The sequence below is a fragment of the Mya arenaria genome, chromosome 2 (genome assembly GCF_026914265.1).
Source record: "Mya arenaria isolate MELC-2E11 chromosome 2, ASM2691426v1".
Taxonomy (NCBI): Eukaryota; Metazoa; Mollusca; class Bivalvia; order Myida; family Myidae; genus Mya; species Mya arenaria.
In genome coordinates, this window is record NC_069123.1 from 5,330,720 (window position 1) to 5,344,461 (window position 13,742).

The 13,742-nt window shown below is 33.8% G+C and overlaps 1 protein-coding gene across 1 annotated transcript in view; it reads left to right on the top strand.

Moving 5' to 3' along the window:
* Positions 1-4,289: 4,289 nt before the first annotated feature.
* The window catches only part of LOC128205540 (uncharacterized), a 39,132-nt gene continuing 29,679 nt past the window's right edge, over positions 4,290-13,742 (top strand). The window contains 17 exon segments of the mRNA XM_052907277.1: positions 4,290-4,347; positions 5,060-5,216; positions 5,590-5,753; positions 6,158-6,302; positions 6,494-6,660; positions 6,962-7,109; positions 7,349-7,515; positions 8,004-8,151; positions 8,404-8,552; positions 8,741-8,894; positions 9,089-9,261; positions 10,029-10,185; positions 10,380-10,477; positions 10,782-10,929; positions 11,773-11,945; positions 12,158-12,305; positions 12,579-12,742. Of these exon segments, the coding sequence (XP_052763237.1) occupies positions 4,290-4,347; positions 5,060-5,216; positions 5,590-5,753; positions 6,158-6,302; positions 6,494-6,660; positions 6,962-7,109; positions 7,349-7,515; positions 8,004-8,151; positions 8,404-8,552; positions 8,741-8,894; positions 9,089-9,261; positions 10,029-10,185; positions 10,380-10,477; positions 10,782-10,929; positions 11,773-11,945; positions 12,158-12,305; positions 12,579-12,742 (2,518 nt within the window).

Genomic DNA, 13,742 nt, shown 5'->3' on the forward strand with positions numbered 1-13,742 from the left:
TTTGATGTTTAAACAAATTTAAGATTATAATTGCTACGACTAAAATCCCTTATTGTAACGGCCTCTAGGAGGCGAGCTTTGAGACAAAAATAAATATCATATTGACTACTTAATTAATAATTTTCTAATTTTGGGATGATCTTAAAGTCCCACTCTTATTCAAAATCAACACATACAAATGTATAACAAACATCAATTTTGAGTGATAAACCTTAAATACTTACTAAATAATGCATTTATGGAACATATTAATTCGTGATAACAAGATTGTTACCGTGTATTTTATCGCTGAAAACGCAAAAATATTAAATGATTGGTGAGTCCTAAAATATTTACTGTGATAAATTATCGTCTTTTAAGGTAGAAATGCCGTGTTTTCTGCACATTTCTTTCAAATTTAACTCGGTACCCTTCATAAGAACCATTGTTTTCGACATTCATTTGGTATATCAACACAACTGTATTAATTCTGCTAAATCTTATTTGGTAGTTAGAGTGCATCTTTAAACATGTACACGACAGTTGGGAGTTTGAATATGAACTATAGATCACATAAAAATAGTTAAAGAGCTTCACTTATTATTCAACATTTCACAAATATATATTTCACGACGTCCTGCCATTCATACTCGAGCGAAAACGTTTCAAAAAGCGATATATGTACGAATGTTGCAAATCATGTTTAAATCAAGCGTCTTCTAATGAAATTAAGCCTAGTTAATCATTATTCATAACAACTTATTACTTCAACATCAAAGACACTCTCTAAACACTTGGCTCAGAAAAACGTTCAGTTCTTCAAGTTTGTTTGTTGGTCATGGTGATCTATTAAAGTTATTTACAATTTTATTCATTTCAATATAAGATTGCATTTAATATAAGCATATATATACTCTACAGTTGAAAATACGATATTTATTGTAAATATACTTGAAACTAAATTACGCTTCAGATAACTACATGTCCTAGTATTTGCAGGCAATGTCTGTTTCGGATTTTGGAAACATAGTTCCATATTGGACATGTGAAGCAGTAAAACGGATAAATCAGATTGATAGCAAGGTTCATTTTGATGTTCCATTTTGATAAATCGGCATATAGGTTTGCAAATATCGGTTGGCCGGGTTAAAGGTCGGTCGGTATGTCGGAAGGTCGGTATACCTAGTGTCTGCAAAATAAATCGAGACCTCGTTCATTAGACGATCACGTTTGTTTTTAATGTCAGTAGGTAAAAGGTCAGGGTCATGTTCAGAATTTTTATGAACACTTTGACCGCATGTGAGTAAAAGTGCATGACGATTGGCAAATAGATTATTGGTTATATACTAAATAACAAGCCTTCAAAGGCACCCCATTGCAAATATGTGTACAATTCGGGGTCTTTTTCACTCCTGGGATGGCTCTAGTTCTGTTCTGTTCTGTCCTGTTTATTAATACATATGTAGAAAATATTCCCTATATTTTCTACTATCTACAAGCGTCCGATTTATTTTGATTTTGTGTGTGTAAAATGTTGCTCTTGGTTGTAAACTTTGTGTCTACATTTATATATTCGTTTATAAAGGAGCGCGCCGCTTTAGCTAAAAAGGGTATTCGTGTTTAACGTCATCAAGTATGTAAATTATAAACAGGACATAAGTAATGTTTTTTACATATACTATTTTACAAAAGGGGAAAGGGTTATGACGAAAACAACAAATCACCAGGAAATGCGAGTGCCAGTAAGAACTGAACATAGAGATTCACGCATTAAGTATGAATTAGCAAACGGGTTTCTAGGATTCGGGGACATACAGACTCACACAGAAAGTATGAATTAGCAAACTGGGTTCTAGGGTTTCTCGTTGAAGGAGTGACTTCATTTTCATTTACATATACACGTAGAGCCTTTGTAACTTCTCTATAATCAGCACAAATTATTAAAAATTGCTGTTGTACAGACCCAAACCACCTTTTAGTTGTTCTAGAAAAACTATTTTAAAATAATGTTTAAGGTCACAAAAGCCGACAAATGCAGAGTTTTAGTTTATCTTTATACTTGAAACATTACTTAAGTTGTTTTTTATTGACCATATTTAATTTGTACAATTAATTTACTAATTGATATTCAAATTTCTCGTAATGTCCACTATCCTTTCACCATACAAATATATTTTTTGTCTCATTTTTGTGTCCTCAAAATCATTGTTCACAGAAACACATCCCCCGACTCAAAATTGTTGACTTTAGGTTTTATGCCTTTAGGCTAAGTAAAGATAACTATCTAAATGGGAGTTTTTTTAAAGATCCAGGAAAAAATTTATGACGTCTTAAACTGACATTTTAATATTGCCAGAGTTTGAAAACTGATAAGCTAACATATATGACTAAAGTTCATGTTAACCCTGTTTTGATGTGCTGTTTATATTCAAATACGGTATGTGCTAAGATGAAAGTTTGAAGATTGGTATGCAAGGACATGCGAAACTCTAAAGCTTTTTTTAACAAATTTGAATATGTATAGGATCCGTGATCCAGTTTATTAGGCATTTTACTGGCAACCCAGTTGTCGCAGGTTCGATTAAAGTCCCACCACAATTATATCTGCCTAGTGAATTTCTTTGGGACGTTAATAGCGTGTCCCTTGTGACAGAGCATATGTACGTTAAAAACCAGTGGCAACCTATTCTGCCTTATGCCCTTTCTGGGGCTTATGCTAATGGAACGTCTGTTAGCGTCGTGTAAATTTTCTAGGATGGCGGTTATCCAAATATAAATATTTGAATAAATCTGAGTTACATTTGTTTCTATCAATGTTGAATAGTACAATATATTTATATATAGGGTTATCGTTTCGTGTGTTGACTATGATTTTGTTGATCTTTCATACAAATGCTATGTCCTATATATGCGCTGTGTATATGTCCAATGTGACAGTTTCCTCCGCTGACCTTAATTTTATTTTTGTGTTTATATTTTATGGCGTAAAAGAGCATATATGTAGAAGTAAACTGCATAAACTAGCGGAAGAATGTTGGTGAATAATAAACACTACCGACAGCACATACTCATTCTTGCGCATTTTTACTTTTGTTTACACAAACCACACGATATCAAAAGCAGCCTGAATTGCACGACAGATCCGAGATCTTGTATAAGCTTAAGTCAGCCCTTTCTTATCAGTCCTGTCTGAACTATCTACGTATTATTAGTGATGTTCCGATGATCGATTATAATCGAAAATCGATTGGTTGGGCCAGAAATCGGCGACAATCGATAGTATTTGGTTATAATTGATTATCGAAAAAAAAAAAAAGAGTAAGTGTTCAGATGTTATCTTTAACAAAATGGCTGATGAAAGCGAGCAAGTAAATGAACTATTTTTTATACAACAACACTTAAAAACTTCAATCATAGACATAAGGTATATGCATATAATGATTAAGAGTTTAATACTGTACATGAATAAAACTACAACTCGGGTACTATCTAGTATTTTAAAAACCGATTGTACTATCGATACTCGGTTACTTGAGTGGAACCGATCATCGATAGTAAAATTGCAACCGATTCCCAACACTACGTACTATAATGTATATTTCGTATGTTGTATAACAATTCGTTTAAATATTTCTTCTTTGTTTTTGCTTGCACATGCATAATGCATATGCTCACGTCTACAAGTTATTTAAATATATACTGCAGAAACCAACACCTACGAACTGCATTGCAAACAGTTAAAGGAACCGTTCTTGTTAAAATTGTTTACATAACGCAATCTAATATATATATTAAATAGTAGAAATACGTGGCTAATGCGAAATTTGGAAATTAATTGCTAGTCATCTGTTAAACCTTTGAGAATTTACGTCAAGAGTAAATATCGACCGTCGGTTGAGCAAAGAGAAATATAAAAACTTAATATGTTTGCAGAAGAACGCAATCGTAATATTGTAGAAAATTATTGAATATAAATCATATTTTTGTCAACTTAGCTATAGAGATAATCCCAAAATCACAGTGGTTGTTTAAACAAACAACATATTTGAAAACAAACTGTTTGAAAGCTGCTAGTGTCAAGGTTATCACGCAACAAAACAATGCAGTGGCTCTATTTTGACGGAGGGATTTTTTTGAAAACTGCTTATCTCACTGATATCTGACAATACCCATGGATTTGTCTAGCCAACTTTAACAGTAGGAAGTGTTTTCTTCGCCGATTTGATTGGACAAATGGAAGCGCAATAAAAGCGTGTCGTTCCGATGTTTCTAACATCTGTCTGGAAGCTAGCAATGGACACACATTGGATATGGGTTTGCTAACTTCGGTAATTGGTGTGGGGTTTTTGCTGACGGTGATTAAAGGAGGTATGAAAACTATGAATATCTAAATAAAACTGTACAAGAAATATGATATCTAAAATAACTGTTTTAAAGGATGTATTGGTGCGCTTTAATTCAAAAACATTTAATATGACATTCCCAAGCAATAATTAGTTTTAACGATGTTTCAAATACATTAATATGAATACATGAGGTAAGTCAGTTTTTTATGACGTGTAAAACATCTTTGTATGTAGGGTTTAATTTAAATCAGAAATCAGTTAATGCATTGAGACTGTCTTTATTTATTCCAACAGTGGATTGTTTTCACTTGACACATGTCTTTGAAGACACAATTCGAGTATAGGCATAATAAATAGATTATACAAAAATCAAACAGTCGTTTTCATAATTATGTGTTCACATTTTTTGCTATTTTGATTTATTCTGGGATAGTAGTTCATGTTTGTTTACCACGTCAGGCAGCACCAATGAGCTTAGTTGTTGGTCGACATAATATGCTTCTCATAGGTTGTTAACTTCTTATACTATGTTATGAAATATTGCATACAATAGTTCCTATTATAAACGTTACGAATATTAAATAAATTGTGTGTCGATTACATCTTATTTCGGATCGTGACATCACTGATATATGAATAAAAACATATGCATACGTCGGAAACCATACATCAAACAAATACATCTAAACATAACTTCCGTTTATTTTGTTTATGTAATACATGACCCCTTGTAGAAGTAACGACGGATGTTCGTTTATTCGGCGGACGGACACCTTTCAGCGGTCGCCTAGAGGTCAAACACGATGGTGATTGGGGAACGGTCTGTAATGATGGATTCAACAACGCAAGCGCCGAGGTCGTCTGCAGAATGATGGGGTTTTCTGACGTCAGGTATTAATGTTAATATGTATTCTCTAAAGTCACTATCTTACGACATATTTAAGATTAATGCTCTTTCATGGTTACATTTGATTATCAAAACATGGATTACACTTAATTCGAAAACATTCAATTGAATGTAATACTTTAGGGAGAACTTATTGCACATGTCAAACTAAGTTTTAGTGTATGGACGTTTAACTAAAAATGATTCTGGAACGTGATAGTCGTGTGCAGATCGATTTCCAACACGCTAACTCATTGTTTCATTGTTACAGATATTTCAAATGCTGTTGTATAATACATATGGATATATTATTTTTATCATCACTTTAATGTGTGTTTGTTTTCCTAATTTATGTTACACTTAACTTGATTATTGAAGTCATGCGCTGTTTATTCTGCCATCGGTGTACGGCTCTGGGACGGGAACGATTTGGCTTGATGACATCAAGTGCGCTGGAAATGAAACCGACATTGCCGACTGCCAACACAGCGGATGGGGAAATAGTAACTGCAACCACGGAGAAGACATAGCAGTTGATTGTCGTAAGTTCTGTAAACGGATATTTCTTTACAGTTGATTTTATCAGAATATAGGTCGTATGAACTGTTTTTGCGAAATATCGTAAACGCTTTGGTTTCATCTTTTGTTGTTGTCGCCATCAGCGGAACGGCACAACGATGTGACAATTGTATAAAACACAAGAACTGTTTAATACATCGTTTTGTTCCTGTTCATTCAACAAACGTGTATGTGCAGAGTGATCACTCACTCAAAATAACATGATATTCGAGTTAATGTATGCGCGTTGGACAAATTACAATATAGAACGTGCGTTGGCATCAGTTTAAAAGATGTTTGTAGAATTTTACAACAAATTCTGAATTGAAAGTTGTCATGATATCTATAAATTGAATGATAATAATCGATAAAATATTATGCATTGTAGAAACACCCACGCGCCTTTCTGGTGGAAATGCACACAGAGGTCGAGTAGAATTACAAAAAGGTGGAGGATGGAACTCACTTTGTAACAACAACTTTGGAATAGCTGAGGCCAAAGTTGTCTGCGCAATGCTTGGCTTCAGTGCTAGGTGGGAGTAGGCAGAAAAGATGTTATCTATCTTAACAAACTAGACTTTGCCCTTAATGCTCATTAGGCAATCGATACTTGTTTAGATTAGTATGAATGGTAAACAAAGACATGGTATTAGTTTTTGAAATAAACGTTTGATTGATGAATTTCATTTTTTGTATTTTCTAAGTGGATTTTGATATTCTTTAGTGGTGCAGAGTTGTATACTTCGAGTTCATCACAGTCCATGTTTTCGACAACATTGTACATGTTTTCGACAACATCGTACGAGTGCAAAGGCGATGAGCAAGACTTGAGCATGTGTACTATCGTCGAAAGTAATTGTTCGTCCAGAATCTCAGCTGGCATCAATTGCAGTAAGATTTTCTTTGTAAACTATAAGCATTGAGAAGTTCTCGCACTTTAAGTGACAAAACTTTGTTTCGTATTGGAGTTCCCGTTTTAAACAAGAACATTCTAGAGCATGGAATCGTGCTAACAAACTTAGTCGCCATGGTGCAGTTAAATTGAATAGTTTCATAAACTTAATACAATTAGTGAGTTTAATGACATTAACGTCAAATAAACATAGAAACTCTTATTGTTTATTAATTAAATGGCAATTTTTATTTCTATGAGTATTTGTAAACTACAATATTGTAAAATATTTATTTCAAGAAACGCCTATACGCCTTGTCAACGGCACCGGTCCACAGTCGGGCAGGGTAGAACTCAAATACAGAGGACATTGGGGAACGATCTGTGACGACAATTTTGACAACAATGAGGCCAAAGTGATATGCAACATGCTTGGATTTAGCGAGAAGTATGTACTTGTATCTATTGTTTTCTTCGGTTATTGTTTATGCCTAACATTAACCACATGACATTGTCATAATACGGTACACACATTTTAAGGTATTTTAGCAGTTTATGCGTTTTATCGATATAATATATTATGGGTTAAATAGGACGATTCAAAATTAAAGAAATCTAAACTAATATATAGGCTTTGTACTGAAATAATTACAAATACTTGTATAATGAATATAACGCTTTATGCAGAAACGCCAAAGCGCATATTGGTGCCTTTTACGGCGAAGGTCAAGGCGATATCATAGTGGACGAGCTGCGTTGCAATGGAGGTGAAGAAGATATTTCAGAATGCAAATCAAGCGATTGGCTCTCACAAACGAACTGCAATCACAACGAGGATGCTGCTGTAGAATGTTGTAAGTCTTCGTTCCTAAAAATCCGCAGGATAAATTAGGTCAGTAAAACCGATTTAAATACGCATATACACACAAGTATTTGTATATGGGTAATGTAGTTTATAGTGTAGTTGAATGATATAAATATCTATCATGTGTTTCCAGTACGGATAGAAAAATCCAACCCGAGGGCACGCGCGTAAGCCGATAACAAGGCTTGCCGTGTCAAGTGTTTATTACATTACTCTAGAATAATATAAATGGGAGATCTTTTAGTCATTCATGTTTGTACGATTATCAAATTCTCGTTGAACAGAGAAAAACAGAGTTAATTTCTAGAAAAGTTAAACAATCACTACATTTGATGTGTTCCTTTTAGATTTATATTGAAATTTTACCATCAAGGTACCACTAAAACCAAACAAACTACAGTTGAGGTATTCGTTGTAAAACATATATTCATCGCCAAACATTATGATGATGGGTGGCATATACGTTTCCCTTTTCAGTCTCGGAACTACGTCTTCAGGGTGGTCCTGCTGATTTTGTAGGTCGTCTTGAAATCCTAAATGGTACTAGTTGGGAATCGTTGTGCTCCAAATTTGTTGATAATCGTACAGCTTTAGTGGTTTGCAACTCTCTTGGATTTGAACGAGGGTAACTTGAGCTTAAAATAGGTTTCAGGGGATGAAATCATGAACACAACTTTTTTGTAACGTTAAAAATGTCCATCAATTATAAATAATAAAGAATGGCACAGTCCGTAACAAATAAATCACTCAACATTGAGTAATACATATATTTACATATAGGTACTCCGCCTCGTATTGTAGTTTCAAGTATATTTTTCATTTATAACGAAACGCATAGTATGTATACTTTTAACGGGCTTAGGATTTTTTCAAACAGAAATATCTCAGTTTACACCGATGGACGATATGGGTTTGGAGCACGAAAGCAATCTGGTTATCAATGCGTTGGAAATGAAACCGACATCGCAAACTGCAAATATACCGAGGTTACCGATTCCTGCATATCTGATGTTGGAATTAATTGCTGTATGTCAAATCTCAAAATTATATGCAGCTTGTAATTTCATCTTGTGATGTTGTGTAGATCGACTTGTTTACTGTCAATATCTGTTCCACAAATCGACCAGCAAACTGTTGAAAATTAAATGATTTTTCTTAAAGAATCTCAATCCTCACAAAGCATGAAAGTTTGTTTAAACATTCATTTATTACAGTTTCAAGATCTCCAGTCCGTGTAAAAGGAGGCCCAACTTTCATGTCTGGCTATGTTGAAGTGTACCTGGATGGCAAATGGAATGGTATCAGCAAAAACAACTTCAGTACAGAGGATGCTATGGTTCTCTGCACAAGTCTTGGATTCCCTACTGAGCAAGTTTTTATTTGGCTGTTTGTTTGTTAGGGTTTGCAAATAAACTATGCTTCAATCTAGTCATTTCATTCATTTGGGAGTCGTCATTATGCTTCTTGACGAAAAAATCACAATAATCAAATTGTTCAGACAACTTTTAAATTATCGAAGTACTGATTGAAATCTATTTTAATGTTTATGTTTTGTTTGATAGAAACCCATCATTTCGTCAAGCTTATGGTCGGTATTCATTCGTTAATCCCGGAAGATGCATTGGTAGTCTCGGTTGCCATGGAAATGAAACAGACATTACAGAGTGCATTCCCAATAGCCGAAAGTGGTATTCAGGAAGTTGCCCTAACTCTTATTACGTCGGAATCAACTGTGGTATGCCTAATTGTATTATAAATTGCACATTCGTTTAACTAGAAAAAAATACAACGAACTTAATCTCTTATAACGTCATATGTAAATAAGTACCACTGACAAATATTCTATTATTATTAAGGTATTTCACACATATTAAAATAGTTGGAACACTTTTAAAAGTGTTTCAGCAAAGTTAAATTTAAATAATTCAAGCCATTCTTAATTTGCTTTCAACATTGTCAAAATGTTACTTATTTCGTAATGAACAACACCATAACTGAACCGCTCCAACAAGGGACAGGTTTTAACGTAAATATAATGTAAGTGAGAAATATGACGTCATATTTTTATTACATTAATACAATATCGGTTTTCTTGCAGTGATATGGTCTGACGGTCATTTCGATGTTGTTTTTATGAATAATATATTTGATTTGATGCTAAAAACTGACAGCTTTAAAACTGAAATTCATTAAGACTTGTTTCTAATTGTCACAGTTTAATGATGAGAAAATGCGCATTCTTAATGATGAACCCAGTATATCATATTGTCATTATCTGCCGCTTCTGGTCTTGATAAGTAAACGGAATACTTCTTAAGGCAGAAGCATTGCAAAAGGTCGTTTAAATATCCGTGCCAAGTACAATTTTATACTCTACTAACAGCAATAACAGCAACAATGCCATTTATTTGGCATAATTACGACTTTTATATCGCAACAACCGAGAAAAAAAGATAAGATTACATAGCGATAACAGATTAATATTTATTCATTATTTCTCAGGAAGAAACACTACGTATCGCTTGACCGATGGCAATTCTATCAAGTCTGGACGAGTAGAGGCTCTGTACAATGGCACATGGCTTGGAATATACACGAATACAAATTTTACAACGTTTGAGGCAAACATGATATGCAATAAAATCGGTTTTAATCAAAGGTGGGTTGTATGTCCTTATCATGTTGATCACTTCGTATGTAAGACAATATTGTACTTTTTATCTTTATGGTAGACTGCACCATTTATGTATATAGGAGCAAGCGTTAGAATTGGGTGAATATTTCTAAACTTTCGATACAAATAAATTGGTATTTGAAATATCACTTTGATTTATTACATTATTTCTTTTTTAGTGGATACGTATTGTCACCGATCCCATTCAAGACAACACCAGTTATTTCTAACCTTAGATGTTATGAAAATGAGACAGTCTTCTCTGACTGCAATTCCAGTATTTGGGGGCAAAACATATCTTGCGCTCATGTTCAAATCTCTTGCAGTACAATCTTTTTTTCTTATTCTTACTTTTTAATATTTTACTTAAAAGCACTCGGCTGATTTTATTGAAATGTACTTACGGTAATTTACTTAAATTGAACAAAATAAGTTTTTCTATTTTCTTATTATAAGAATGAAATTAAATGAAACGCTAATTTAAATAAATATTTTAGTTATTGTAAGGATCGAAATATAATTTAAATATTTATTATCTAAACGTGCAAAAAGTAATATAAGTAGAGTTTCATATTCAACAGACAGTACTGTTCGTTTGGTGAACGGGACAAGTGAACGATCCGGACGTGTTGAAGTTCTTCACCAGGGGGAATGGGGAACTATATGTGCGGATGATTTCGACAATGATGCTGCCGATGTTGTGTGCCGGAAAGCCGGAATACGTTTATGGTGACAAAATAGTTTTGTGCATACGTAATTAGAAAACATACCTTAAATGCTTTTTATACACTCGTAAATGTAATTATATTAGTATACTCTGTTATTATTGATCTTAGTTTCTCATATTTACATGACCGAATGGTAAATAAAACAATTGGATATTTATGCAAAAAGCTACAGAAACAAGCTCAGTAGCAAAAAGTTTAAACATCAACCCGGCTTAGTGGCACCGGGCAAACGCCAAAGACATAGAACATAAAATAAATCACAAACAAGAAACACAGAAAAGCACAAAACTCTACAAACAGCACAGTGCATACAAACGCCAAAGACATAGAACACAAAATCACAAACAAGAAACACAGAAAAGCACAAAACTCTACAAACAGCACAGTGCATACATACTATATATATAAATAATTGGTATGTTTATCAAGAATCGTTAGGTACCGCCTTGGAACGGTCAGTAAAATGTAAATTTACTGGGGGTTTAAACCAGTTTATGTGCACAAACCTCACTCTTATCCCAACAATCCTTAATAAAGATAAAACTCAAAAGGTAAATCTTATCAAAGTATGCATTAACTTGAGGAAACTTATCAATAAAACAAATAATAATAAACGTAAAGGTAAACCCCAAGTACTTCTATAATTAGAGATCCCAACTCTATCTGCAGACGGAGGAAAACAATTCAGAGTACCTAATGCAAACACTTTTCAAAGATATGATGCAGTCATCGTTAGAAACTAAAAACATCCTAAGAAAACCTAAGAAAAAACGTACTTAGCATTAACATATTATAAGGAAAACAGTTTATACGTAGAGAAAATCACTATTACAAACTATTTCAGGAACGCATCAGTTTTGACTGACTCATCGTTTGGGAAGGGAAATTTGTCCACCATTATCAATAACACTTCTTGCATGGGAGGAGAGTGGGATTTGTCAGCTTGTACAACATCACCTTGGCACGAAACTAAGTGCAACGGCATGGAAGTGGCTACGGTGCAATGTGGAGTTTTATGTAAGATATATATGTGTTGTTATATTGTGTCTGTCCTTCAAATCGTTTAAGACGACCCGTTTGCAGAATTTATGTTGGCAACAATTTCTTTCAATTTCCGTTCAATAACAATTACAAAATAACATGAGCTCCGGCTTATACCTATTTGATCCCTTCGTATTATAAAGAAGTGTATAAATTTACTTTAGGGCTAATGAATATAATGTTTTCAGATTCACCTATCCGTCTTGTTGGCGGCAAAACTGATTATGACGGTGAAGTCCAGATACATTTCCAGAACACCTGGAGTAAAATCCGTTCGTTTTCCAGCAAAACAAATGTCGACCTTATATGCTCACTTCTCCGATATAATTTTTCCAGGTAACCTTTCAATACGTATTTACATTATCCGTACAAAGTGAAACTCATACTTTAAACATATTCGTATACGTTCAATAGTTTGCATTTTAGGCGTACGAACTGGCTGAATATTTTATTAAACGCCATTTGCCTCTAGTACGTATGCATATAAATGATTGCATATACCCTTTGTAATGCCGTGTTAGATTGTCCATTGCCAATGTCGTTGAAAAGGGTGAAAAAAGTAAATCAATTGATCTATTCCTGCACCCATGATCCAAAATATCACTACAGTGAAGCATCGTTTTCAACGAAGTCTTATTACTATTCAACAACGTCCTATCTACTGTACAATCTAACGTAATGTAACGGCAACGAGACAGCCATTTCACTTTGTCCATCTTCTGACTGGGGCAATCACATATATAGCGGATGGTATTCGGCTGTAGTAAACTGCTGTAAGTAATATAATACTTCTGCATTTATATTTTACTGTATATATCTGTTTTAAAGTCATTTACCCTTTAGTAAGATTCAGTCAATATGACAATGACTACACCTCCTTCCAAGTAAGTTCAACAGCCTCGCGTTCGAAAATACACGAACGATATCAAGGTACTGGTTTGTGGTAGCCAGTACTACAACCTTAATTTCTAAAATGATATTCTTTAATGGATGTAAAAAGCTTTCTTACTCAATAAGATCTTAGACGTTTCTCTATTTCTTTTATTTAAACACTGTTTTTATATATATCGTAAAATGCCAAATCCCAATGATATAGCAAAGACTCGGTCAGCTTTAGTAAATGCTGTCTTTAAGGACTAAACAGTTACTTGCTTACAAACTTCTACCATAGGCATATCTTAGTCATCATCATTAAACATTTTTGAGGTGATCACAATTAAACCTGTCTTCAATCATTTATAGTATGACATAGATTTGATCGATTGCTTAGAATTTTGAATTAAAGTGAATATCATTGTTGACGTCATCATTATCACCTTTCAAATTGGTACTGCTCTCGATGTTAAATGAATACACATGTGATCTGCTGTATTAGACAACTGTTTCAGCTGGTGTTTGACATCTACGTTAAAATCATTAAAAACACATGAAAATGACGGTCTACAGAATCATGTATTTAAAAGAAAAAGTACACAGGCTTAAAAGACAATACCAACACAATCGATCATATAACCGAACCTACATCACCTCTGGTTTATGAATCAGTCTTTTTTTAAATTTCGTCACGGCGGCAGTTTAATATATCTGAGCCGCATCGCGCCATTTTGGACCGTCGATTATAAATATTACAATACCGTTTATAAAAAAATGCAAAAATTGACATATTTGTTTAAATGTTTCAACTCTTCTAAACTTCTCGCTTTTTAAGAATTGTCATCGCTGCATCATTTTCTCGACATTAGTTTACTAAATGTTTGCAAAGCAACCACGGAT